Source organism: Anoplopoma fimbria, unplaced genomic scaffold (assembly GCF_027596085.1).
Source record: "Anoplopoma fimbria isolate UVic2021 breed Golden Eagle Sablefish unplaced genomic scaffold, Afim_UVic_2022 Un_contig_13541_pilon_pilon, whole genome shotgun sequence".
NCBI classification, from domain to species: Eukaryota; Metazoa; Chordata; class Actinopteri; order Perciformes; family Anoplopomatidae; genus Anoplopoma; species Anoplopoma fimbria.
In genome coordinates this window covers 10438-35914 of record NW_026554379.1, presented here as the reverse complement: position 1 = coordinate 35914, position 25477 = coordinate 10438, and the positions used below count along the sequence as shown (strand labels likewise).

The 25477-nt window shown below is 41.7% G+C and overlaps 1 protein-coding gene across 1 annotated transcript; it reads left to right on the top strand.

Moving 5' to 3' along the window:
- The first annotated feature begins 1811 nt into the window (after positions 1-1811).
- Positions 1812-24155, top strand: LOC129088597 (rho GTPase-activating protein 15-like). The gene is made up of 13 exons (XM_054595939.1): positions 1812-1894; positions 4793-4967; positions 5041-5118; positions 5837-5980; positions 7016-7105; positions 7938-8036; positions 10709-10832; positions 17145-17279; positions 18020-18118; positions 19883-19960; positions 20793-20927; positions 22143-22248; positions 23838-24155. Exons 1-13 carry the CDS (start codon positions 1881-1883, stop codon positions 24019-24021), a joined length of 1461 nt encoding a protein of 486 aa, XP_054451914.1. The 5' UTR covers positions 1812-1880; the 3' UTR covers positions 24022-24155.
- The last annotated feature ends 1322 nt before the right edge of the window (positions 24156-25477 follow it).

Sequence of the window (25477 nt, the reverse complement as noted above, 5' to 3'; positions counted from 1 at the left end):
CCATTTTCCTCTTTCCATCTCCCTGATCCCTCTGCTATCTCTGATCTCATCTGTAAATCAAAACCATCCACATGCCAGTTAGATCCCCTCCCTACTGCCCTGGTCATATCCTGCCTCCCCTCACTGCTCCCTCTTATTGCTGCCATCATCCACTCCTCTCTCACTACTGGTTCAGTTCCCTCACCCTTCAAAACTGCTGCTGTCTCCCCAATCCTCAAAAAACCTGGTTCAGATCCCAACAACTTTAATAACCTCCGTCCCATTTCCAACCTACCTTTCATCTCCAAAATACTTGAGAAAATCGTTGCTTCTCAACTCCATTCCCATCTATCTCAAAACAGTCTATATGAACAGTTTCAATCTGGTTTCCGTCCCCGTCATAGCACTGAAACGGCCCTTCTGAAAATCACCAACGACCTTCTTATTGCAGCTGATTCTGGTTTAATCTCCATCCTCATCCTCCTTGACCTGAGTGCGGCCTTTGATACAATTTCCCATACCATCCTCCTCAATAGATTATCCTCCATCGGCATCACAGGCACCCCCCCTTGACTGGTTTCACTCCTATCTCACAGACCGCACTCAGTTCATCCAACTCAAATCCTTCCGTTCCCAACCCTCCCCTGTCTCCTCTGGTGTCCCCCAGGGCTCTGTCCTGGGTCCCCTCCTTTTCATTACTTACCTCCTTCCCCTTGGCCTTATTTTCCGTAAATTTAATATTCTTTTTCACTGCTACGCGGATGACACCCAGCTCTACCTCTCCACCAAACCCAACTCCATCCTCCCTCCCTCATCCCTAACAGATTGCCTCTCTGAAGTACAAACCTGGTTCACCTCAAACTTCCTCAAACTTAACAGCAATAAAACAGAAATCCTTTTAGTTGGTACTAAATCAACTCTACTCAAAGTTGACAGTTTTTCCTCTCATTTGACAGCTCCATAGTTTCCCCCTCCCCCCAGGTGAAGAGTCTGGGTGTCATCCTCGATGGCTCACTTTCCTTCAAATCCCATATCAACATCACCACCCGCACTGCCTACTTCCATCTTCGTAACATAAATCGCCTCCGTCCCTCCCTCACCCCCCACACCACCTCTATTCTTGTACATAGCCTTGTCACCTCCCGTATTGATTACTGTAACTCTCTCCTCTTTGGTCTCCCCCAGAAATCCCTCCATAAGCTCCAACTGGTCCAGAATTCAGCTGCCCGTATCATCTCCCAAACCCCCTCTTTCCACCACATCACCCCCATCCTAGAACAACTCCACTGGCTTCCAATCAACTTCCGTATCAACTTCAAAATTCTCCTTCATACCTTTAAAGCCATCCACAACCTTGCCCCTCCCTACCTGTCTGATCTCCTTCACACTGCCACCTCCACCCGCTCCCTCAGATCCTCCTCTTCCATCCACCTCACTGTCCCCTCTGCCCGGCTCACCACCATGGGGAGCAGAGCTTTCAGCCGCTCTGCTCCCAAACTCTGGAACTCACTCCCACCTCACATCCGAAATATTGACTCCCTCCCTCAGTTCAAATCCTCTCTCAAAACCCACCTTTTCAGGATAGCATTTTCACTGTAGTTGTCATGTTTTTTACTTGCACTTTTAATGGTTTTGTTATTTGTTTGCCCTTGTTTTAAATTGTTTTAAATTTGTAAAGTGTCCTTGAGTGACCTGAAAGGCGCTGTTAAATAAAAAGCTACTCACATCTGGTCTGATGAGAATGAGGTTCAGTTTTTTGATTCTTCAGGAAATGGGGAGGGTGCAGCAGTTGTAGTGTAAGAGACGGCTGGTTTGAAGAAACCACGTGATCAATCCTACTTCCTCTAACAGTCAGGCCTCGACTCTCTGTGTCTTTGCTTTTTTGATGGTGACACACAGAGATGGCGGGTACACGGTAAGATCACATTAAATGATCTGTCTTGACTTAATGTTTTGGTTTTGTCTTTCTGGTGATTGGTTAGTGTTGACATCTTCCTGCACATTTCTCCAGATAAATTGGATAAACTCATCTGCTGGGTCTAAACTCACTCATGTGTTACAGTTGAAACACAAAAAGGTTGAACTTCACTAGATGGCTGATGTTTCCAATTTCCACTTACGCATTTTTAAGGCAGTTTTAGAAAGGAAAGCTGAAACTACATCCTCAGGGTAAGAATAACATCTTTACATTGCGTTCACATAATGCACGGAGACGATAAGTCTACATGCTTCCGTATGGAGGATTTCACTTTGTTTCCTGTTACTGAAGCTTAGTTATCATAGCATTACTTCAAGACGGTTTTAGATATGTGATGACAGCAGCTGCACTGTGGTTTCATCTCACAAGTCAGTTACTAAAAACGTCTTAACCCACAGAACTGAGGCATTTTGACATCACAGTGATGCTTCAAATATTGTTGTTTTCATTTCAGACTACAGTTTGAAGTTGACATCAGTGGGATCAACTCTGCTGCTTTTACTCCTGTTTCAGAAAAGTTGTTCATCTCTGCTGCATTAATCTCTATTTTCAACTTTTCACTCAAGTTACTCTTCATTTCCGTGTCTTTTGCTGACATAGCTAAGAAGCATACAGTCTTTTCGAAATAAACTTCTGTCTTCACAGGAAACAACTTAGTTAGGTTTAGCAATCAAAAAGTTTTGATTAGGTTTAGAAAAAGATGGTGGAATACTGGTAGTGTATTGCTAAGTTGTGAAACTACTTAGGTTCATGAAACAGCCTGGTTTTGGTTAAAGTAACTAAGGGACTGACGTTACCTAGAAACAGCAGCTATGAGATAATTAATAAATCAACATGGACTTCTCATTTCACCTGGGAGACAAACAGCTGTCCCCTGGATGACGGAGTGTTTTTTTTTTATTTGTACTTGCAGATTCATGATTACATACAAATTGATTTATTGGGATATCTACAAGTTACAGTGCAATTTTTTTGTTGCTATAACTAAGAACGCTTTGAGAGAACAGCCTGAAAGGCTACATCAATAATGTTGTAACACTGAAAAGATCATCTCTTTAATACAAATAATTCTTGCACATGTTTTTATGACCTCCAGACTTCACTGCAGTTAGTTTGTCTGTAGCCGACCCATGAAAACAGCAAGAAGGCTTGATTTACTCGAAAACACAGCAACTGGAGTTTTTACTAGATCAAAGAAGTTTAAAGATCCAACATCTGTCCTGATGTCTTTGTATGGGCTACTAACTCAAGCCAGAGCTGGTTTCAAAATCCTTCTTCTGACTTTTTAATTGAGAAAGGAAAGTTTAAATGGAACAGATTTGGCTCTTTGACATCTCTAGTTGTTTTTTTCTCCGTACTCAATTTTATTTATTGTCAGATATCCCCAATTTGCCTCAAGGTTCTTTACAATCAGTGGAACATATGGCACTCTCTGTCCTCAAAACCTTCATTCAGATAAAGAATCTCCCGAAAAAAAAATACTTTTAACGAGAAAAGAATTGAAGAATATTCAGGAATACTAATATACAATTTGTTTTAATTACATATTAATTATAACAAATTATCATTTGTTTACCTTGTAAATAACCTTGTAAATAATTTTACAAGGTAAAATGATTTTGGTGGCTGTGCCTTACAGGAAACATATATGAAGAATTGATGTTATTAAACAGAAGCAACATTTTCATAAAAAAATATGAAACAGTGTATTCACTGATACATTTGATCTGAGTTGAGAAGGAGAGTGACAATTCAGGAGATAAAGAATTGGACCCTAACACAGACAAAGTACAGGATCAGTACAGGGACTATTGAAGGTATATATTGGTTTACTGTTGACTCAAAAGACAACGCATGAAGCAACATGGCAACTTTGATGAACTGGTGGGGAATGAATGGAACTGAGCCAGTATATGAACTGAGATGCAGGTGAGGGTTGAAGACCAAGATAAACTGGGTTCTTTGTTGCACTACTGTCATGTGCATAACCCTAACCATACTTTATTAGTTTGGAGCTCAGGTCCTCTGGTATTTCTGGTCTCTTTTTAGCTGAGGTTTTCCTTGTTGTCAACTGACAGAAGAACAAATGTTGTGAAACCACAGTGAAGCAATCACAACTGCAAACAGGAACCCAAACAGGAAAAGTCCTGTCTTCTCTGCATCTAACTTCAACTGAATGTTCACCCACACAACGGCAATATAACACTGTATTTTTTGGAGTATGTGCTTTGGAGTATTTTAATAACAATTTCCACTTCTGTTGTCTCAATCCAAGTAAGAGGGTTTTTTTTTGTATTTGATCAAATCAGTCCCAGTGCAAATGTTGACTTTATTGCCTGTGCACATCAGGTATGGTCCTGAAGTGGCCAATCATATACTACATTTACTCTATTAACACGTTTTTAAAGTTGAACACTGCACTGAACTCATAGGTTCTGACTCTGAACATGAGGAAGTGAACATGTGCGTCACTTACCACCTACCCTGCTACACTATAGCTACATGTGGTTAAATATTATTAAGTGAGTTTGTAACTTTCTAGAAGGTTTCAATATTTCCATCACCAGAAATGAGTTTGGTAATACATATATATTACAGCTGAGTAGGAACTAGAAGGTGAAAGCTGTTAGTGTAGGACTAAGAGTGAGAGGCTGTGAATACTTGCTGGAAGCAGTAAGAGGCCATGCAGACTTGGTACATAACTACAAAATATTCCCAGTAGAAAATGCAGCACTTATTTGATGGAGACCAGTGGTATTCCCTCAGTTCTGATAAGTGAGGAGTTTGTGAACACACTGCATGAGAAATTAATCCTAACTGATTGTCCCTCCACAGAATCACAAACCTCCAGAGTGCTGCGAAGCAGCCACCGCTGATTCCGCCTCCAAGGCGCACCATAGCACCGCAGGAAGCTGTGCAGATGCGTTTAAAGAGCTCCCAGAGCCCCGGAGACCGCCTCAGTCAGTCCAAGTCCATGGTGCTGCAGGAGTCCGACCTTCCTACAAAGCCTGTAAGTAGACCACATAGAACCTCCATCCTACAGCGGTGCAGTTCAGTCTTGAACTTTTTTTTTTTGTTTGTAGATCTCTAGGCATCGCAGGAATCAGTCTCAGCACAACGTCTTAGTCGCAGGAGGAGGAGTTGCCGTTTTTGAACCATTGGTAAGTCCTTAAGAGGATTTGTATGGCAGAGGTTAAGGGCCACATGAGAAAAATGAATTTGAGTTCTGAATTTTACGAGAATACAGTCAGAATTCGGAAATTAAAGTTACTCATCTGACTTTAAGCTCAGAATCCAGACTTTAAACTAATTTCTCAAATAGATTTTGCACACGTAATCCTTATATGTAGATTTGTATCAGAACCAATTCAGGCTTTAGTTCCACCTGTTTCCAAGAGAAATCAACTGTTTTGTCACACGTTTTTCAGAAAGAAAATGAAAATTGATTTAAAAACATTTGGATGCATGTTTTACATTTATTTTCAACCCATTCTTAATCTGATGTGTCAAATATGACAGTTTTTGGTTTATGTCATTTCACAAATCATATATCTTTCATTATTTGACGCTTATACCACATACAGAAATATCAGGATAAAAACAAAAAGTTCAAAAATTAAAGTGCAGATTAGTCAAAATGGTTATCAAAGTTGAAGAAAAACATACTTGTTATGTGTTTCAGAAAAAGTGTACATCTGAATAATTAACAACACCCCATTTCATCATTAATTTGTATTTATATTCAAATTGTGTGTGTGTGTGTGTGTGTGTGTGTGTGTGTGTGTGTGTGTGTGTGTGTGTGTGTGTGTGTGTGTGTGTGTGTGTGTGTGTGTGTGTGTGTGTGTGTGTGTGTGTGTGTGTGTGTGTGTCCGTCCCCAGGTGCAGCTGAAAGGTGAACATCTGAATGTGGCTAAAATCTCAGAGAGCGGTAAGAAGCAAAGGAAGAACTGGACCTTCATGTGGAGCGTACTGACCTCAGATCAGCTGCTGTTTTATAAAGAGAGACAACAAGAAACTAGTCTGGTACAAAAATTTGTTATCTTTGCTTTATTTTGTCTTTATATGTACCTTTTCTCTGTTTTACGAACTGACACAACTCAAGGTTTGACCAAAGTACTCATTCTGCTGTTTTGTGTCACTGCTTGTTCAACATTGAGCACGACAAAAGAAGAAAAATAGAGAATTGTCTGAGAAGGTCTGACAGATGATGGTAGCCAAGCATGGACAATCTCAAAGCTAACTCAAACTCCATCTCCAGAGACCTTGATGTTCCTTTGTCCATAATGCACAATGTCATCAAGAACTTTAAGGCCCATGGTACTGTAGCCAACCTCAGTGGAAGCGGAGGAAAGATAAAAGGTGACCAAAGACTGCAGGCAAGGATTGTACGAATGGTGGAAGGACCGCGGACAACTGAAAAACAGATTCAAGCTGACATTCAGACAGAAACAGTGGTAGTTCTGTGGTAGGACACCAAGGATGACATAGGAAAGCCCAGCTGGAGTTTGTCCGAACACAACAACAACAAGCCAACATCTTTCTGGCAGAATGTCCTATCAACAGATGAGAAAGAGAATGTAGCTTTTTGGTAAACTGCATAAAGTGTATGTTTACAGACACAAAGATAAACTACAGGCAACATGGAGAAGGCTCACTGATGTTCCGGGGTTCCCTTGAATATGTGCATGGCATCATTAAAATCTGCAGATTACCAAAGTATTTTGGAGTGCATGGTTCCACTCAGTGTCACAAAGCTGTGTCTCCTTTAAACTTCATGGGTCCTATAGCAGGACATTGCCTCAAAATACACATCTTAAACCACCAAGGAATGGATGAAAAGAAAAAGCTGGACTGCCAGCAATGAGTCCAGATCTGAATCCCATTCAACAAATGTGGAAAGATCTGAAAACAGCAGCCTTCAAAGCTCAGTTTTTAAAAGAGGAGCGGTCCAAACAACATCTAGAGAGGTGTAGGAATTTCATTAAAGTCTCAAGGTCGCGTTTGATAGCCATTATCATATATTTGACGTATGACCTCATGTCCACCCTCTCTGTTCAGAAACCAGGAAGTAAGACAGATGTGGTTCAGCTGTGTGGAGCAGTTATTGAGTGGACGACAGAGAAGTCAAGCAGGAAAAACGTTTTCCAGGTAACAAAGAAATACAAAGCTGTCACACTATTATGTTCCTGCCCTGAAGCTGCTTTTTGTGGATGAGTCATATTTCTCTCCCTGACAGTCACATGCTGGACCCACAGGAACATCATTCATGTTTTCTTATGTTCGAACTATAGAAATAAGCCACAATGGCCTTTGATTGACTCTTTTTGTACATCACTCTGGACAAAACAAGTTTAGAGATTTAAAACAGGCCCTATTATGCTATTTTCCAGGTGCATTTTTTCATCTCAAGTTACAGTTACAACATGTTTACATGCGTTAATGCTCATAGTCCTCCTTGTTTTTCTCATCATTCTGTCCTGCAGTATCTCTTCTCACCCTCTCTCTGAAATGCTCCGTTGTAGCTCCTCCCTCCAGAAAGCAAAGTCTGCTCTGATTGGTCAGCTAGCCCACTCTGCTGCGATTGGTCACGTTTCACATTTCAAAAAACTCTTCCTCCGGAGCTTCAGCTCCGTCTCCCTCCGTTTTTTTGTTTGAGGGCCAAACTAGCCGGAAGGAGTTTTACGTCACTTCTGTAACATTATGACATCATAAAGTTACGGAAGTGAAGGAGAGAATTCAATGGAGCGGTTTCAGGCAACTCAGGAGCTTCTGAGGGGAAGGGTAACTCCTTTTAGGCGTGGACTTCAGGTTCTACACTCTACGGACCTTTTACATGTACAAAAAAATATATATAACACACTAAAGAGGGAAAAGGTGGAAAAGCCTAATAGGGCCACTTTAAGTTCATGATTTTCTCACTTTTTCCCCATTGGGGACAAAAATGGTACCCATCCTAACTCACCATTCTGATCTGTTCCAGATTACAACAAACACAGGAAGTGAGTACCTCCTCCAGACTGACAGTTACTCCACGGCCAGTCAATGGTACGACGCCATCAGAAAGGCTGTTGACTCTGCCGTAAGAACCCACTACTTAAACTAGCTAATATTTTAGATATAATTCAGTGTCTTGATTGTTTTTTGCATTATTCGTTTTCAAAATGTCCACTCCAGTTTCTTCAAATGTCCAAAACCCAAAATATATTTGGTTGTCCGTTATATACGATCTCACAGAAATACATGAAATGACAGCATACTACCTGGTGGTCACACATAATGTGTTAAATTTACATGTGGGCACCATTGAAACATTCCAACGAAAGGTCAATTAGGATCCTTTTTCATGATGTAAACCCAAAAGGTTTTGGAGCCCTGGTTGTGGGGTTGATATACTGCTCTGATGACGCTCTGGGTACATCCCAAGTCTCTTATCTGTCATGTCCTTACTCCTCGATCCTCGATCCTCGCTTGAACCGGGTTGTTCTGCGCCGCCATATTGACGGTCGTCCTCAAGCTCTTATTTCTGCTCTGAGGATCGGGGAGTGAGGAGAGATCTAAGGATTTATGAGAGCAAGGATATACAAGCAGCCTTCCAGGAAGTATTTTTAGAGGCGATTTGATTGGACGCTGCAGCCGATCGGACTGATCAGATTTTTCCTCAACATTACTGACATTTCATACCAAAGTGAAGACATCTCACAGAATAAACACAAGTGTATCACTTTTAAGTTTTATATCTGATCTTCATTAATTAGAAACACTTGTTATTTCATAATTTTCCCCGAAACATTGAGCCTAATAAATGCTTTCTAGTGTTCAAAAGACACTAGAAGCATAATTCTGGGTTATTCGGTAATGACTTCACAATTTATTTTAATTAAGTACATATATGTTAATAATGAATGAATAAGACAAAAACATTCCGGTGGTAGAAATTGGTGCCGCACTCATGAGCATAATAATAATAATAATAATAATAATAATAATAATAATAATAATAATAATAATAATAATAATAATAATAATAATAATAATAATAATCAATCCTTTATTAGTCCCACAATGGGGAAATTACAATTCTCTGCATTTAACCATCCCGGAGGAGCAGTGGGCTGCTAAGAAGCGCCCAGGGAGCAACTTGGGGTTAGGTGTCTTGCTCAAGGACACCTCGGCATGTTGACTGGAGAGGGGTAACCCTAACCCTAACCCACCTCACACAGAACACAGTATAAATCCTCAAAGCAGTTTGTTAAACAGGTAACAGGCTATAGAGAGGAAGCACTGCTGCTCTGACATTAATTATAACTGTGTGTCTTTATTAGCATAAGTACAGTAATCGTGTGTGCAGACACAAACTCCATCAAAAGTATCTACAGATGTGAAAGCAGACAGACAGCTGATCACAGAGAGGCATGTAGAATTTAAGTGGGAAAATGAATTGAACATCAGAAGAGGAAAGATCTCTGTGGTGCTACACATGTGTGACATCCACAAATTCATTTAAATGGAGACAATTTAATTTGAAATATGTAATCCTTTTCTTTACTACTGTTATGGCATACTATATGGTCTAGGGGTAAACAGGCAGTAACAACTATTTGAGAAAAAACCCTTGACAAAAGTTGAAACTAAATGAAATGCAGCTGGAACAGGAAGTAACATTTATTGATAACTAATTGATTAACAGAAATAAACCCAACTAAAATGGAAGCATTGACGTCAGGGTCTCTAAGGCCAAAATAATAAACAAGACCCCCACATTATCTAGAAAGTAAGAAACTCAACTTTCCTACAGAAACAAACCAAAACACAATGCTGAGCTCCCTAGATGCCTAAAAACAGACATAACAACTTAAATGGCAGAGAACTCCTACACAGCTTCCCCAAATTAACCAGACTTAGTTACTAATAAACTTCCCCACCAACTAACCAGGGTTAGGGTTAGGTTAACACAGGTTTACACAATATCAAAGGCTCACGACAGCAACAAACAACCAGCTCACAGGCCAAGAGCCCAAGACAGACAGAATCACTGATCCTGAGGTTTATATGCAGCTCCACTGATAGCCTGATGACATTCAGGTGTGGGTGCTTCAGGCACTGAAAGGGGGGCGTGGCAGACCTGAAACACAGACAGACAGCTCTCTTCTTAAAAGAGGCCAGAGATGAGTCAGGGGGCGTGACAACTACGCCTTTATATAAAAGCAAACAACTTCTAAGGCAACAAACATGATGAAGGCAATGTGGCCATACAGATGCAGACCTTACACATATTGTCTCCAGTTGGCCAAAAATAGAAATATTCTGGGATAGATTGTAATCAGTTTTGAACAAAGTGTTAGAATATATAACCTCTGAGAAGTGTTCCAATTTTCGGGAAATAAAGCTAGTGGTGTGGGGTTAGTTAAATATTCTGCAGGAAATATTTGTAATGGAAAAAATTTTCTGTGTGAAATAATAAGAGTTTACCAGAATATGGGAACAACGAATTAGGTTAGGACAATGTACATTATTGGATAATATTTTTCGTAACCAAATAATATACTGCATCACTAGTTGTAAACTGTGTCCCGCTCTTTGCTGTTGAAAGTTTTGATGTTCTCTTTCTGTTTTATTTGTCTATGTATATATGCAATAAAGACTTTAAGTGAAGTGTTAAATGTTTTTCAGAATGAGCAACCATGATGTTCTTATATCCTAGTTGAAATAAAAGCTGCCGGATGGATTCGTTGCAACTCTTTGTCTTTTCAGACTAAACTTCCTCTGCGGAGATCAAACAGCACAGAGTACCTGCCCAGACACAGCTCACTACCTGGATATGGCTCCGCCTCCCCCAACGCCAAGCAACGCAACCCAGTCCACAGACGCTCCATCAGTGAGTAACTCACCCAAACACATTGTTATTATATATCATATCTGAGAGGACAGCTGGTTGTAGTCTTCTTTTCAATTAGATATGAAAAACACAAAGAGAAATATCAACCTTCAACCTTTATGTTTTGGTTTTAACAACTTCACTGTTTTGGTTCAGTTCCACCTCTTTCTTAGCGTTGTTTTTCGGCCGCAGCTGGCAGCTATTTTCAGAATAAAAGCTCTAAACCCCACTTTACACTGCTAGCTCAGCAGCTAACAGCACACACACACAATAAGAGACTAGCTGGTGAACATAGTGAAGCATTTAGCGGCTAAAGAGAATGGCTATCAGACATGATGGCTGCAGTTGTGTTTCTCTGAACTTGTGGCTGGTTTAAAATCTGATGGTAACCTGAAGAATCTTGCCTAGAACTCAAAATCCAAGTTGCTGACTGAACAACAGTGTCTCTCTTACCATTGTTATGCCGATGACACCCAGCTGGTCTTGTCATTTCCTCCCGGTGACACCCAAGTGGAGGCACACATTGCTGCGTGCTTGGCTGACATCTCGAAGTGGATGGCGACACACCACCTGAAGCTCAACCTGGACAAAACCGAGCTACTGTTCCTCCCGGGGAAGGGTTGCCCGCACCGAGACCTGTCCATCACCATTGATGATGTCGTGGTGACGCCAACTCGGACTGTGAGGAATCTGGGTGTGACCCTGGACGACCAACTGTCGTTCTCAGCAAACATTGCATCCGTCACACGCTCCTGCAGATTCCTCCTCTACAACATCAGGAGGATTCGCCCCTTCCTCACTGAGGAGACGGCGCAGGTGCTCATCCAGGCTCTGGTCATCTCCCGCCTGGACTACTGCAACTCACTACTTGCCGGAGCCCCGGCGTCGGCCATCAGACCTCTGGAGCTTGTCCAGAAAGCTGCAGCACGTCTGGTGTTCAATCGCCCCAAGTTCTCCCACACAACTTCCCTTCTCCGTTCTCTACACTGGCTCCCTGTAAGAGCTCACATCCAGTTTAAGACTCTGGTGCTAGCCTACAGGGTAGTGAGAGGAACAGCTCCTTCCTATCTCCAGGCCTTGGTCAAGCCCTACACCCCCGCCCGACCACTTCGCTCTGCTGCCTCGGGGCGATTGGTTGCCCCGTCGCTCAGAGGTCCCTGCGGCCGATCCACCCGGTCACAGCTTCTTTCTGTCCTGGCCCCTCAGTGGTGGAATGAACTCCCCACTGACGTCAGGACAGCAGAGTCGCTGCCCATCTTTCGGCGCAGGCTGAAAACTCACCTCTTCAAGAAGCACTACCCTGAGCCTTCCTCGTAGCACTTATTGCATTCGTATTAGTTGTTGCACTTACTGTATTCGTATCAGTTCGCTGCACTTATTGAATTCGTATTCGTTTACTGCACTTATCCTATTCGTTGTAGTTTGTAGCACTTATTATATTCGTATTAGTCTGTTGCAATTATTGTTTTCGTAGCAATTTGCCTCTGCACTATACTTTTGCTCTGGTTTATGCTTTAAGATGCTTGTTTAAGAAAGGAGATGCACTTATGACTTCTGGTGACTAGTAGTTCTCTTGAATACCTATGTTGAATACACTTCCTGTAAGTCGCTTTGGATAAAAGCGTCTGCTAAATGACTGTAATGTAATGTAATGTAATGTCTCACCAACTCTCTACAGCAAATCTTTGGCCATACTTAGAACCTTGTGTAGGTTACTGGCTCAATCCTGCTGATCTTTGGGACTTGACAGCCTTCAGGCTGAGTGCCAAAACATGCAACCCAAAGCTTCTAACAATGCTGCTGAGGAATTTGTCACCATGTTTCAAGTGTGTACATTTTTGGAGCAGGGAAAATCTTCTGCAGAACAATGCTTGAAAAAACAAGTCTGGCTCTTTTAGAGCTCTCTAGTGTCTGGTGGAAAAAATGTTTGTTGGTGCTATTTATTGGCCACCTGACTGTAATTAAACATATCAATGAAAGTCGGTTCAGTTCTCTTGACCTGATAAACAATGACTGATAAAATCAGGAAGATTTCAATATAAACATACAAAAATAGATCAGATACCCCTACTCGGGAAAATAATTACTTTTTCCCTCTTATTTATAAATCAACACAAGTTGTAGAAAATTCTGTAACTTTTATTGATAACATCTTAACCAATTCTATTCCGGAGGACAACTTCTGGACTGGACTGCATATTTGAGATACAACAAACTTATTGTCCATCCACTAGTTTTCCATCCAACTCTAGCTGCAGGAACTCTGGAAGATGGCAACTTGAACTCAGCCAAGGCATCAACAGGGGTGGCTGACTGGTGAAATCACAGTGGAACACAGGATTGGAGACAGGGGCCTACTGGAATCTGACTACAGAGACTTGTGGCCAGGAAGGTCAGCCGGCAACTGATGACCCAGCGGTAGGTGGGACCAGTGGAGCCCTGAACAGGAACCGGAGGTTGCTGCTGCCAAATGGAAACGGGAAGGTACAGCGGCCCAGTCGGAACAGGTGTCGGCCGGACTGCCGATAGGGCACAAGGAACAGAAGTTGCCCAGACCGCCATCAGTGCAGAAGGAGCAGGACGTGCCTGGACCACCAACAGGACACCCGAAGCAGGAGTAGACCGGAGAGCCGATATGCTAGGGGAGCTGGAGTCAACCGGACCACCAATAAGACACAAGGAGCTGAAGCTAGCTGGACCTCCAATAGGAAACAAAGGGCTGGAGTTGACTGGACCGCCGATAGGAGAGGAGGGGCTGGAGTCAGCCAGACCTCCGATAGGAAACAAGGAGATGGAGTTAGCGGGACCTCCGATAGGACACGAGTGGCCTGAGTCGACTGGACCACCAGTTGGGCAGAGGAGCTGAAGTCTACCGGACCTCGGATAGGACACAAGGGGCTGGAGTGGACCGTGCGCCATTAGTACATGATGGGCTTGAGTCAGCCAGCCCATTGATAGGACCAAAGAAGCAGGTGTTGACCATACTGATGACAGGACACAAGGAGCAAGACATACTAGGTCATTTCAATCAGGAGAGACAGGGGGATTAGTTATAGTAACATGTTTTATTATAACAGTTAATGTGTGTAAGAATTAGGCATATACACTTTGGCGCTTGGACTCCACAGGGAGATTTGTGATCGAGGGTGATTGCCTTGAGCAGCAACTAAAGAGATCCCCCAAGGAGTCCAGACACTGGTGGTGGTGGTAGTGGCTGAAGGTTCTGCTGGAGTTGCTGATGATGCTGATGGAGGGATGAACCTGTGAAGATTGGTGGTGATGGGCAGGAGGAGGGTCCCATGAAACAGCAGCTTCGACAACTAGAGGCAGGGAGACAGCACGTTTAAAAGGAGGCAGTAGCAAGCTGATAGGCTAACGATAAGGGAGTGACTCTGAGCTATTGGATGGGAGCCCCCCAGCTGATAGACAGCTGATAGCATGAATGACGCTTCTGACTTTGACAGCTGGAATTGGGAGTGTGCAGTTAGAATGGAAAAGCAGTATTATAGAGAGCATGCCAAGATAGTCTTCCTGTCTGAACTTGCGCTAGAGCTTCATTTGGCAGTGGAGACTCTGGGTTGATGGGCAGTTTGGGGATTGACGTCTCCTTGTCCCACGACTCCTTCCTGGGACAAACAGGAGGTTTATAGGCTAGTGACTAGCTGACTAGGCTGAGGCTACGAGGCCCTCAACGGTTCAGGCGGGTTGCTCAGAAACTGGCTAGGGGCTCGAGCAAGCTAGAGAATAGCAGGATATTCAATTTAATTCAATTTATTTTATTTAGTATAGCCAAAAATCACAAATCACAAATTTGCCTCAGAGGGCTTTACAAACTGTACACATACGACATCCTCTGTCCTTAGACCCTCACATCCTCTGTCCTTAGACCCTCATATCCTCTGTCCTTAGACCCTCACATCCTCTGTCCTTAGACCCTCACATCCTGTGTCCTTAGACCCTCACATCCTCTGTCCTTAGACCCTCACATCCTGTGTCCTTAGACCCTCACATCCTCTGTCCTTAGACCCTCACATCCTCTGTCCTTAGACCCTCACATCCTCTGTCCTTAGACCCTCACATCCTCTGTCCTTAGACCCTCATATCCTCTGTCCTTAGACCCTCATATCCTCTGTCCTTAGACCCTCACATCCTCTGTCCTTAGACCCTCACATCCTGTGTCCTTAGACCCTCACATCCTCTGTCCTTAGACCCTCACATCCTGTGTCCTTAGACCCTCACATCCTCTGTCCTTAGACCCTCACCTCCTCTGTCCTTAGACCCTCACATCCTCTGTCCTTAGACCCTCACATCCTCTGTCCTTAGACCCTCACATCCTCTGTCCTTAGACCCTCACATCCTCTGTCCTTAGACCCTCATATCCTCTGTCCTTAGACCCTCATATCCTCTGTCCTTAGACCCTCATATCCTCTGTCCTTAGACCCTCACATCGGTGAAGGAAAAACTTTCCTAAAAAAACCTTAAACAGGAAGAATAAAAGGAAGAAACCTTTGGGAGACTGACAGAGGAGGGATCCTTCTCCCCGGATGGACAAATAGCAATAGATGTCATGTGTACAGAACAAACAACATAACAGACATAAAAAACATTCAATGTATATGACATAAATGATTCATGTAATAAGAATAGCAAGCAGAATAATGAAGGAAAAAATTAAGACTACTAATAATAAAGGCAATAGTGGATATAGTAGAATAATGATAACAAAGCAGTAATAGTAACAAATGTGACTACGACTACTGATAACAATAATGGTAGTAGCAGTGGGTGTCAGCAGGGCCACAGCAGGAGGCACGACCACGGTCCAGATATAACTACATAGAAACCTGCAAGGAGAGAAAGCACAAGGACTCCAGGGAAGAAGCAAAGTAAGTAGTAGTCCCCCAGCAGTGTAGGCCTGTAGCAGCATATCTAGGGGCTGGACCAAGGTAAACCTGAGCCAGCCCTAAGTATAAACCTTAACCAGCCCTAACTATAGCCCTGAACCAGTCCTAACTATAAACCTGAACCAGCCCTAACTATAAACCTGAACCAGCCCTAACTATAAACCTGAACCAGTCCTAACTATAAGTGTTATCAAAAAGGAAACTTAAGCTTACTCTTAAAAGTGGTGAGTGTTTCTGGAAGTTGCTTGATAACTGAAGGTTCTGGTTCCTGTTCCACTATTGGAGACTCTAGGAACCACAAGTAACCCTGCATTGATGGAGCGCAGCTCTCTAGTTGGGTAATATGGAACCATAAGTTCCTTAAGATAAGACGGTGCCTGGCCAGTTAGAGCTTTGCAGGTGAGGAAAAGGATTTTAAATTAAATTCTTGATTTAACAGGGAGCCAGTGCAGAGAAGCTAATACCGGAGTAATATGATCTAGAGTCTTTCAGGCTTGAGTCTAGTAGGCTGAAGGGTAGAAGACAAGGGGGTTGAGTGGCTTGCAAGAACTGATTGAGACTCTGACAAACAACACCCAAGTAGGGAACAAATACACTCACCCAAGGCTTCTCCTTAAAGCACTGCTGCAGAGCTATGAATTCTTAACCAGGAGCTGAGTCTGCCCACGTGGGATGGGAGGCTGCGAGTTTTGCCATGATCTGATCAAACTCACAAGCCTTCTTGTAAAGATGGGGTTGCTCTGCTGGATCCATAATTGGTGGGTTTTTTTTACTGTCACAGTGTCGAGAGCAGGTAGCAGGGGATGGACTCAAATGCAGACAAAGACGAGGAGGCAGCAGACACAATGCAATCATTTACAAACTTGAGTCCAACCGAAATGGCAGGACATAAGGCAAGGCCACGGGCAAACTGGTACAGAACTCCAAACATTAATGAAGACAAACCATTAACCAACAGACAAAAGACACGTCTTTAAATACACAAGGAACTAACTAAGACACAGGTCAGGAAGCTGATTGATGGGAGAAACAAAGGGATCAGGCTGACGGGACTAAGACAAACGAAACACAGGACACAATAGCTAAGGAACTTTTTAATACAACAGGAAACTAACAATCAAAATCCCAAGATCATGAGAATTATTTGTTATTTCTGTTGTGTTTATATTTCTGTAAACTGTGCACATACCCTTAAATTGAAAGAGATAGATATATTTTCCATGGGGAGTTGATGGAGACCAAAACCAGAGCTAGAAAGAGAGAGAATATTTGACTTGCATTCATCTGGTGGACACAAACTCCTAATTAATGATCATGTTTCTCTGTAACTGCTGGATGTTGGCTATTGAAAACAAATGGGGAAAAAACTCAGGTATTTTAGGTTTAATGTTTATGTTATTTTCTGCAGATATGTTCAGCAGCTCCAAGCTCAAACACAGCACCTCTGACAGCGCTGACAAGAACGGAGTGAAGAACAGACTGAAGAAGTTCATCACCAGACGTCCGTCCATGAAGACTCTGAAGGAAAAAGGCCTCATCAAAGGTTTCTGCTTTTTCTTTACACATTAAAAAAAGGCTTTCAAATGAGTTATAATTTAATTTGGGTTTAGGGTTTATTAATAGGCTTGAGTCAAAGATGGCTGCTACTCCACCTCCTCGGCCTGTGCCTCCAGGAATATGAGTATTAATATGACTTGGAGGAGTTGATTCGTTTAGGCTAACGTACTCTTCATGACACAGCCAGGTTTCAGTAAGATAAAATAAATCAATATGACTATCTGATATTAAATAGTTACTAACTCATTAGACATGATGTAACATGACCCATTGGTCATTTAACATTGTGTTACGATAACAACTAGTAATGAAGCATGTAACATCAATGATTAGTCAAAAGTTGTGTAACATAACCAATAACATATATAGATTAGATTTAGATTTAGACAGAAACTATCAAGCTAAATCCATTAGTCATTAAAACAACTTGTCAATAATAACTAGAGACTCACTCTCAATGGGATTTCACCATCCACAATGCCAAATCAGGGGCGTAAAGTGAGGAAGGGGCAAATGGCTGCCCCCCCTCACCCATCTTTAAACTCGGACTTCATTTCCATGTCAACTAAACACCTGTAACGTTTCATGACTACATCTAGAATGGGTGTGACACACTATCATATTGACAAAAAAATCTGTCACAGACAGACAGCTGGCAAAGCACTCCAAAGCTACAGTCTCCATGGTAACACACACATGATGTTAATGTTATAACGTTTGTCCCAGATCGAGTTTTCGGCTGCCATCTGCTGACTCTCTGCGAACGTGAAGGAACCACGGTGCCGAGGTTTGTTCAGATCTGTCTGGATGCTGTGGACAAGCGAGGTAGGTTCACTAACAGATGAGCGGTGAAATAGTATTTACAGGGTGAACACAAGAGATTAGAGGACATGTGGGGTTCATTGAGCCTCGGTCCTGTTTCTATCTTTTTTATTCTGTTGTTGTTGCACCACAGCACACAGTATATAATCCATTGGACTTGTGGTTTTACGATTGGGGGCTAGAATTTGACTGCTAGTTTTGTTGAAAATCACAGACAGACAGACAGACAGACAGACAGGTAGGCAGACAGACAGACAGACAGACAGACAGACAGACAGACAGACAGACAGACAGACAGGTAGGCAGACAGACAGACAGACAGACAGACAGACAGACAGATAGTAGAGAGAGACAGAGAGACAGACAGATAGTAGAGACAGACAGTAGAGATAGTAGAGACAATACAGTAGAGACAGTAGAGACAATAGAGACAGACAGTAGAGACAGTAGAGACAGACAGACAGACAGACAGACAGACAGACAGACAGACAGACAGACAGAGGACAGACAGACAGACAGATAGTAGAGAGAGACAGTAGAGAGACAGTAGAGATAGTAGAGACAGACAGTAGAGACAGTAGAGACAATAGAGAGAGACAGTAGAGACAGTAGAGACAGACAGTAGAGAGACAGTAGAGATAGTAGAGACAGACAGTAGAGACAGTAGAGACAGACAGTAGAGAGACAGTAGAGATAGTAGAGACAGACAGTAGAGAGACAGTAGAGATACAGTAGAGACAGACAGTAGAGACAGACAGTAGACAGACAGTAGACAGACAGTAGACAGTAGAGACAGTAGAGACAGTAGAGAGAGACAGACAGTAGACAGACAGTAGAGACAGTACAGTAGAGACAGTACAGACAGTAGAGACAGACAGTAGAGATAGTAGAGACAGACAGTAGACAGACAGTACAGACAGTACAGACAGACAGTAGACAGACAGTAGAGACAGACAGTAGACAGACAGTAGAGACAGTACAGACAGACAGTACAGACAGTACAGACAGACAGTAGAGACAGTAGAGATAGTAGAGACAGACAGTAGAGACAGTAGAGACAGACAGTAGACAGACAGTAGAGACAGTAGAGACAGACAGTAGACAGACAGTAGAGACAGTACAGACAGACAGTACAGACAGTACAGACAGACAGACAGACAGTAGAGAGACAGTAGAGATAGTAGAGACAGACAGTAGAGACAGTACAGACAGACAGTAGAGACAGACAGTAGACAGACAGTAGAGACAGTACAGACAGACAGTAGAGAGACAGTAGAGATAGTAGAGACAGTAGACAGACAGTACAGAAAGTAGAGACAGACAGTAGACAGACAGTAGAGACAGTACAGACAGACAGTAGAGATGGTAGAGACAGACAGTAGAGACAGACAGACAGACAGTAGAGACAGACAGTAGACAGACAGTAGAGACAGTACAGACAGACAGTAGAGATGGTAGAGACTCCAGACAGGAAGCTCTCTCCTCATTGAATAAAATGAAACCATGTGCAGACTAATGTTGTCAGCTGCTGCCACCTAGTGGACAGAGAAGAGAGCAGCAGCACTGATGAGGCCACTGAACTAAGAACCAGTGCAGACACACCAACCGAGACAACACAAGTCCTCTTCAGACCGCTGTCTCTACATCCAGATGAGGGAGCTTTCTACTTAAATTATAAATGACTGTTTGAGGTCGGTTTGTGTTGTGTTTTGCACATTTTTTATATGAAACACAACACCAACATATTTTGTTTATGTGTGGTTTCAGGTCTGGATGCTGACGGGATCTACAGAGTAAGTGGAAACCTGGCAACAATCCAGAAACTTCGCTTCATTGTCGACCAGGGTCAGTACAACAGAAGCCAATTCTTTTTTACACTCTTTGCTTGTATCTGTCTCAGCCATGTCATCTACAAATTACAAGTTTACTAATTTACAACAGGAAATATGTTTGAACAACATAATGATGAAAAGTAAATCCATTGAACATTCTTCCCACATTGGACAATCATATAAATAAATCCTGATGAAGGATTTTCTAGCTGTGTTTGTCACTCACAGCTCCTGGCTTGGTGAATAAAGATGGTGAATTATATATATATATATATATATATATATATATATTAAAGTCAAGCATGTATTTACTTTTTCAACATTTACAAAATTCCCAAGAGCAAAGTGCTGTTGTTACCTAACAGAAGCCTCTTTACTAGAGCTACTACCTGTTTATGACGCAAAGGTTTGATTATAAAGAGTTATACTATCAGCTTAATTTGTCTGCATTAAACATGGTTTTACTGCCTCATATATCTTCAAACAAAATATACAAAATGAATGAATCATGTGTTTACCATGTGCCTTAATTATTCAAATCTTGAAAACCTGAAAAGTTCTGTTGATCTTACTGTGTAGAGTTTGACCTTGTGTTATACAGATGTTTTCATTTTGTGTGAGATTTCAGGCTAACAATATTAAGTTGTCAGAGTTCAGTAAAGTCACAGTTTGATGTGAAAAAGGAGCCAAAGCAAGTCTAAAATAGTGTCACCAGAAGGATCTGACCTCAGTCATCACAGGAACATGTTGTATTTATGAGGGTACACATTGTTATATTAAAGTCTGAATCAATGTAAACATTAAATGATAAATGACCCTTGTCTTCTTCTGGTCTGTCTCCCCAGAGGAGGACCTAGACCTTGACCAGAGTCAGTGGGAGGACATCCACGTCGTCACTGGGGCCCTCAAGATGTTTTTCCGGGAGCTGCCCGAGCCGCTATTCCCCTTCAGGTTCTTCCAGCAGTTTGTGGAGGCAGTCAGTGAGTCAAATTGACCCAAGATACAAATAGAAATATCTAAACTTCATGTCTGTATCTTTATGACACATCCCATCCTACAAACATTGACTGCAATCTCCAAATATTTATATCCGTGAGACAGTTAATAAGATTCAGAGCGCTGGGGTTGTACATGGGGATATACACATTCTGAAGAGGGCCTCCATACATCAGATTCAGACAACTAGGAGCACTGACCAAGCTGCAATATAAAGGCAAAATAATAATATATACATATATTTAAATATATATAAATCAGGAGATACGTCAATAAAATTAACAATAATTTATTACACATAAGAAATGAATAATGCAAAGTCTTTGGCAATTGGACTCCATAGCGAAGCCGTCTAACAGAGGGGCAGTGATGCTGAGGTCAGAGGTCAGACACATTCCCCCTTGGAGTCCAGACTCTGGTGGTGGTGGTGATGTAGTGAGTCATTGCATCCGATAATGAATGATGAGCATGACTGTGATGCCGACTGGAGGTGACGGGTGGAGGAGGGTCGCATCGGATCGTGCTGACAACTAACAGCAGCAGAGAGGAGAACATTTTTAAAGTTTGACATCGACGATGTGATTGGCTTGAGGAAACTGTGGCAAACTCTGATTGGTTAACTATAAGTGAAACCCACAATCAGCTGATAGAGTAGTCACAGGGAAAGAGTGACTGAGATTATGAATGAAAAGGAGCGTAAAAATAGTCTTCCCACCTGAACTTCTGCTAAGTTTCTTATATTATATATATATACATATATATATATATATATATATATATATATATGTGGTTTTTTTGCCTTTATTACAATAGCATACACATGTTAAACTACAATACTATACACAAGTAAAACTACAATACCATACACATGTCAAACTACAATACTATACACATGTTAAACTACAATACTATACACATGTTAAACTACAATGCTATACACATGTAAAACTACAATACGATACATATGTTAAACTTCAGTACTATACACATATTAAACTACAATACAATACATAAATGAAACTACAATACTATACATAAACTAAGATCAAATACTATACACAAGTTAAACTATGTTACTATAAAAATTAAGATTCAATACTATACATGTATTAAACTCAGATACTCTATGCATGTTAAAGATATTAAACTACTGTAAAATGCATTCATTAAACTACTGCTGCGGTTTTTTTATCTTATAGAGATTAAAGAATCCAAACTCAAAGTTCAGGCTGTGAAGAAACTTATCCAGGAACTGCCCAAACCCAACCAGGACACCATGAAGTTGCTCTTCAGCCACCTGCACAGGTAAGCCTTGGTCTACCTGAACAACACCTGAACCACACCTGGAGACTTATTTAAAGAACTAGCTGAAGTCTACCAGCTGGAAAATGAGTCACATTAAGCTCAAATATCAGTAGACTTCTAAGCGATTGGTCATTTAGCAGAAAAAAATTCTAATCAAGTAACTGCTTAAATGATCAAAATTAAAAATGAATACACTTACATTTATAATCAATCTTTTATCCAAGGACTATTTTCAAGGCAGAGCTTTATGTCTCTTCCATGTAGTTTCATGTATTTTCATTGAGCAGAACCGATGAGCTCCATTTGAGAGGTTGACAGACTCTCAGTAAAACACATCACCTCTCATGTTATGACATTACATTACATTACATTACAGTCATTTAGCAGACGCTTTTATCCAAAGCGACTTACAGGAAGTGTATTCAACATAGGTATTCAAGAGAACTACTAGTCACCAGAAGTCATCAGTGCATCTCCTTTCTTAAACAAGCATCTTAAAGCATAAACCAGAGCAAAAGTATAGTGCAGAGGCAAATGTTATGAGGCATTCATATTTTTAACTGTTGACTTTACTTGAAATAATACACAGGAAGGATTAAAGGTCATGACAGTGATTTAAAAACGATTCAAACTGGAACAAAACTAAGCTTAAAAGCTGCACACGTTGTTGAAGAGAGTGAATAACTGTACTGAAGCCAACAGACCTCTGGGAGTTTTGGAAAAACACATTTCAAAATAACTATCAGTGATATAAGTACATAACAATCAGTGATATAAGGTATCAGTACATAACAATCAGTGATATAAGGTATCAGTACATAACAATCAGTGATATAAGGTATCAAAATCAGTGATATAAGGTATCATATCAGTGATATAAGGTATCAGTACATAACAATCAGTGATATAAGGTATCAGTACATAACAATCAGTGATATAAGGTATCAGTAAATAACAATCAGTGATATAAGTACATAACAATCAGTGATATAAGGTATCAGTACATAACAATCAATATAAGGTATCAGTTGTGAAACCAGCGGTAGTCCTTCAAGTCTCTGTTTTTAAGCAAATCTTCAATGACAGTATCTGTAGTCAGCTGTTAATTGTAGGGTTGCTGGTTTTATTCCCTGAACCTACTGTTGATATAAGTGCCCTTAAGCAAGACACTGAAGCGCAAACTGCTACTCATACATATCAGTGGAGTTTTAGAGTATTTTTTAAATTATATACTATGGTGGTGTGTAGTTAACTGTATCAAGATGAATTTAAAGTATATTAAGAGTACTCACATCACGCTTTGTTTTTATAGGAGACACTAACAACCGAGAATGAGGTGACATAAAGAATGCATGTATCCCTTCCAAACTGAACAATTTTCTTTAAAATGATAAAACAACGTGACACATATATTAGTTGTAGGCTATATTGTAGGCTTCATGTTCATGATGAAGTATGTCGTATACAGGTTAGATGTAGTCAGACGAATAAATGCTCGGACTCTCTTGGTGGCCAGGTGTCATTTAAAATGTAAACTCTGCATGTTCCCATGTTTCCCTTTAGTTACTGCTCCATCTGTTGTTTTTCAGAGTCCTAGGCTTTTCCAGGAAGAACTTGATGTCAACTCAGGGCATCGGCATCGTGTTTGGCCCAACGCTGATGTGGCCTGAGCTGGATGCAGGAAACATGGCCGTCAACATGGTCTACCAGAACCAGATTGTGGAGTTCATCCTCATTGAGAGCCAAGAAATCTTCAACCTGGACAGGAAGTAAAGTGTCCTGAGGTGGACTCACTTTAAACATCAAAGCTGGATATAACCAAATTCCTTCAGAAACAGTATTGTTTTAACAGAAAACATAGGCACTGGTTTTGACTGGACTGTAAACAATAAACAAATTATTTCTGATCAGAACTCAATTTTGATATTTTTTAAATTAACACACACAACAATAATAACAGTTTTTGTTTGAGGATTGATGAAAATAATTTGCTTGAAAAATCTTAAAGTACACAATACCCAAAGAATAATGAAGAGCAAAATACAGCAGTATACTTATAATGTACAGCAGTATATACTTGACTTGAATAGAACAAACAATGATATATTTATGAAGTAACAATATATTTACCTCGTATGGCGATATATTAATAATGTAAAACTTTATATTTATGAAGTACAGCAGCATATTTATAATATATAACAGTATATAACAGTTACTGTATAACATACAGTAATATATGTTATATACAATATATGGGGTACCTGGTTCATTACTACGAGCCATTCGGTCCTTGTATGACCAAAGTGAGAGCTGTGTCCGAATACTCGGCACAAAGTCCAGCTTGTTCCCAGTGTGTGTTGGCCTCCACCGGGGCTGCCCATTGTCACCAATCCTGTTTGTGATTTTCATGGACAGGATTTCAAGGCGCAGCCGGGGGGAGGAGAGTTTCCGGTTTGGGGACCTCAGAATCGCATCCCTGCTTTTTGCAGATGATGTGGTTCTGTTGGCTTCTTCAGAACGTGACCTTCAGCACGTACTGGGGCGGTTCACAGCCGAGTGTGAAGTGGTCGGGATGAGAGTCAGTTCTTCCAAGTCTGAGGCCCTCTGAGTTGGGAGTGAGTCACTGCCCCAAGCGAAGGAGTTCAAGTATCTCGGGATCTTATTCACGAGTGAGGGTAAAATGGAACGGGAGATGGACAGGCGGTTCGGTGCAGCGTCAGCAGTGATGCGGGCGTTGTACCGGACCGTTGTGGTGAAGAAGGAGCTGAGCCGTAAGGCAAAGCTCTCGATTTACCAGTCCATCTACGTTCCAACCCTCACCTATGGTCATGAGCTTTAGGTAGTAACCCTCACCTATGGTCATGAGCTTTGGGTAGTGACCCTCACCTATGGTCATGAGCTTTAGGTAGTGACCCTCACCTATGGTCATGAGCTTTGGGTAGTAACCCTCACCTATGGTCATGAGCTTTAGGTAGTGACCCTCACCTATGGTCATGAGCTTTGGGTAGTGACCCTCACCTATGGTCATGAGCTTTGGGTAGTGACCAAAAGAATGAGATCGCGGATACAAGCGGCCGAAATGAGCTTCTTTCGTAGGGTGGCTGGGCTCAGCCTTAGAGAGAGGGTGAGGAGCTCAGCCTTAGAGAGAGGGTGAGGAGCTCAGCCTTAGAGAGAGGGTGAGGAGCTCAGTCTTAGAGAGAGGGTGAGGAGCTCAGCCTTAGAGAGA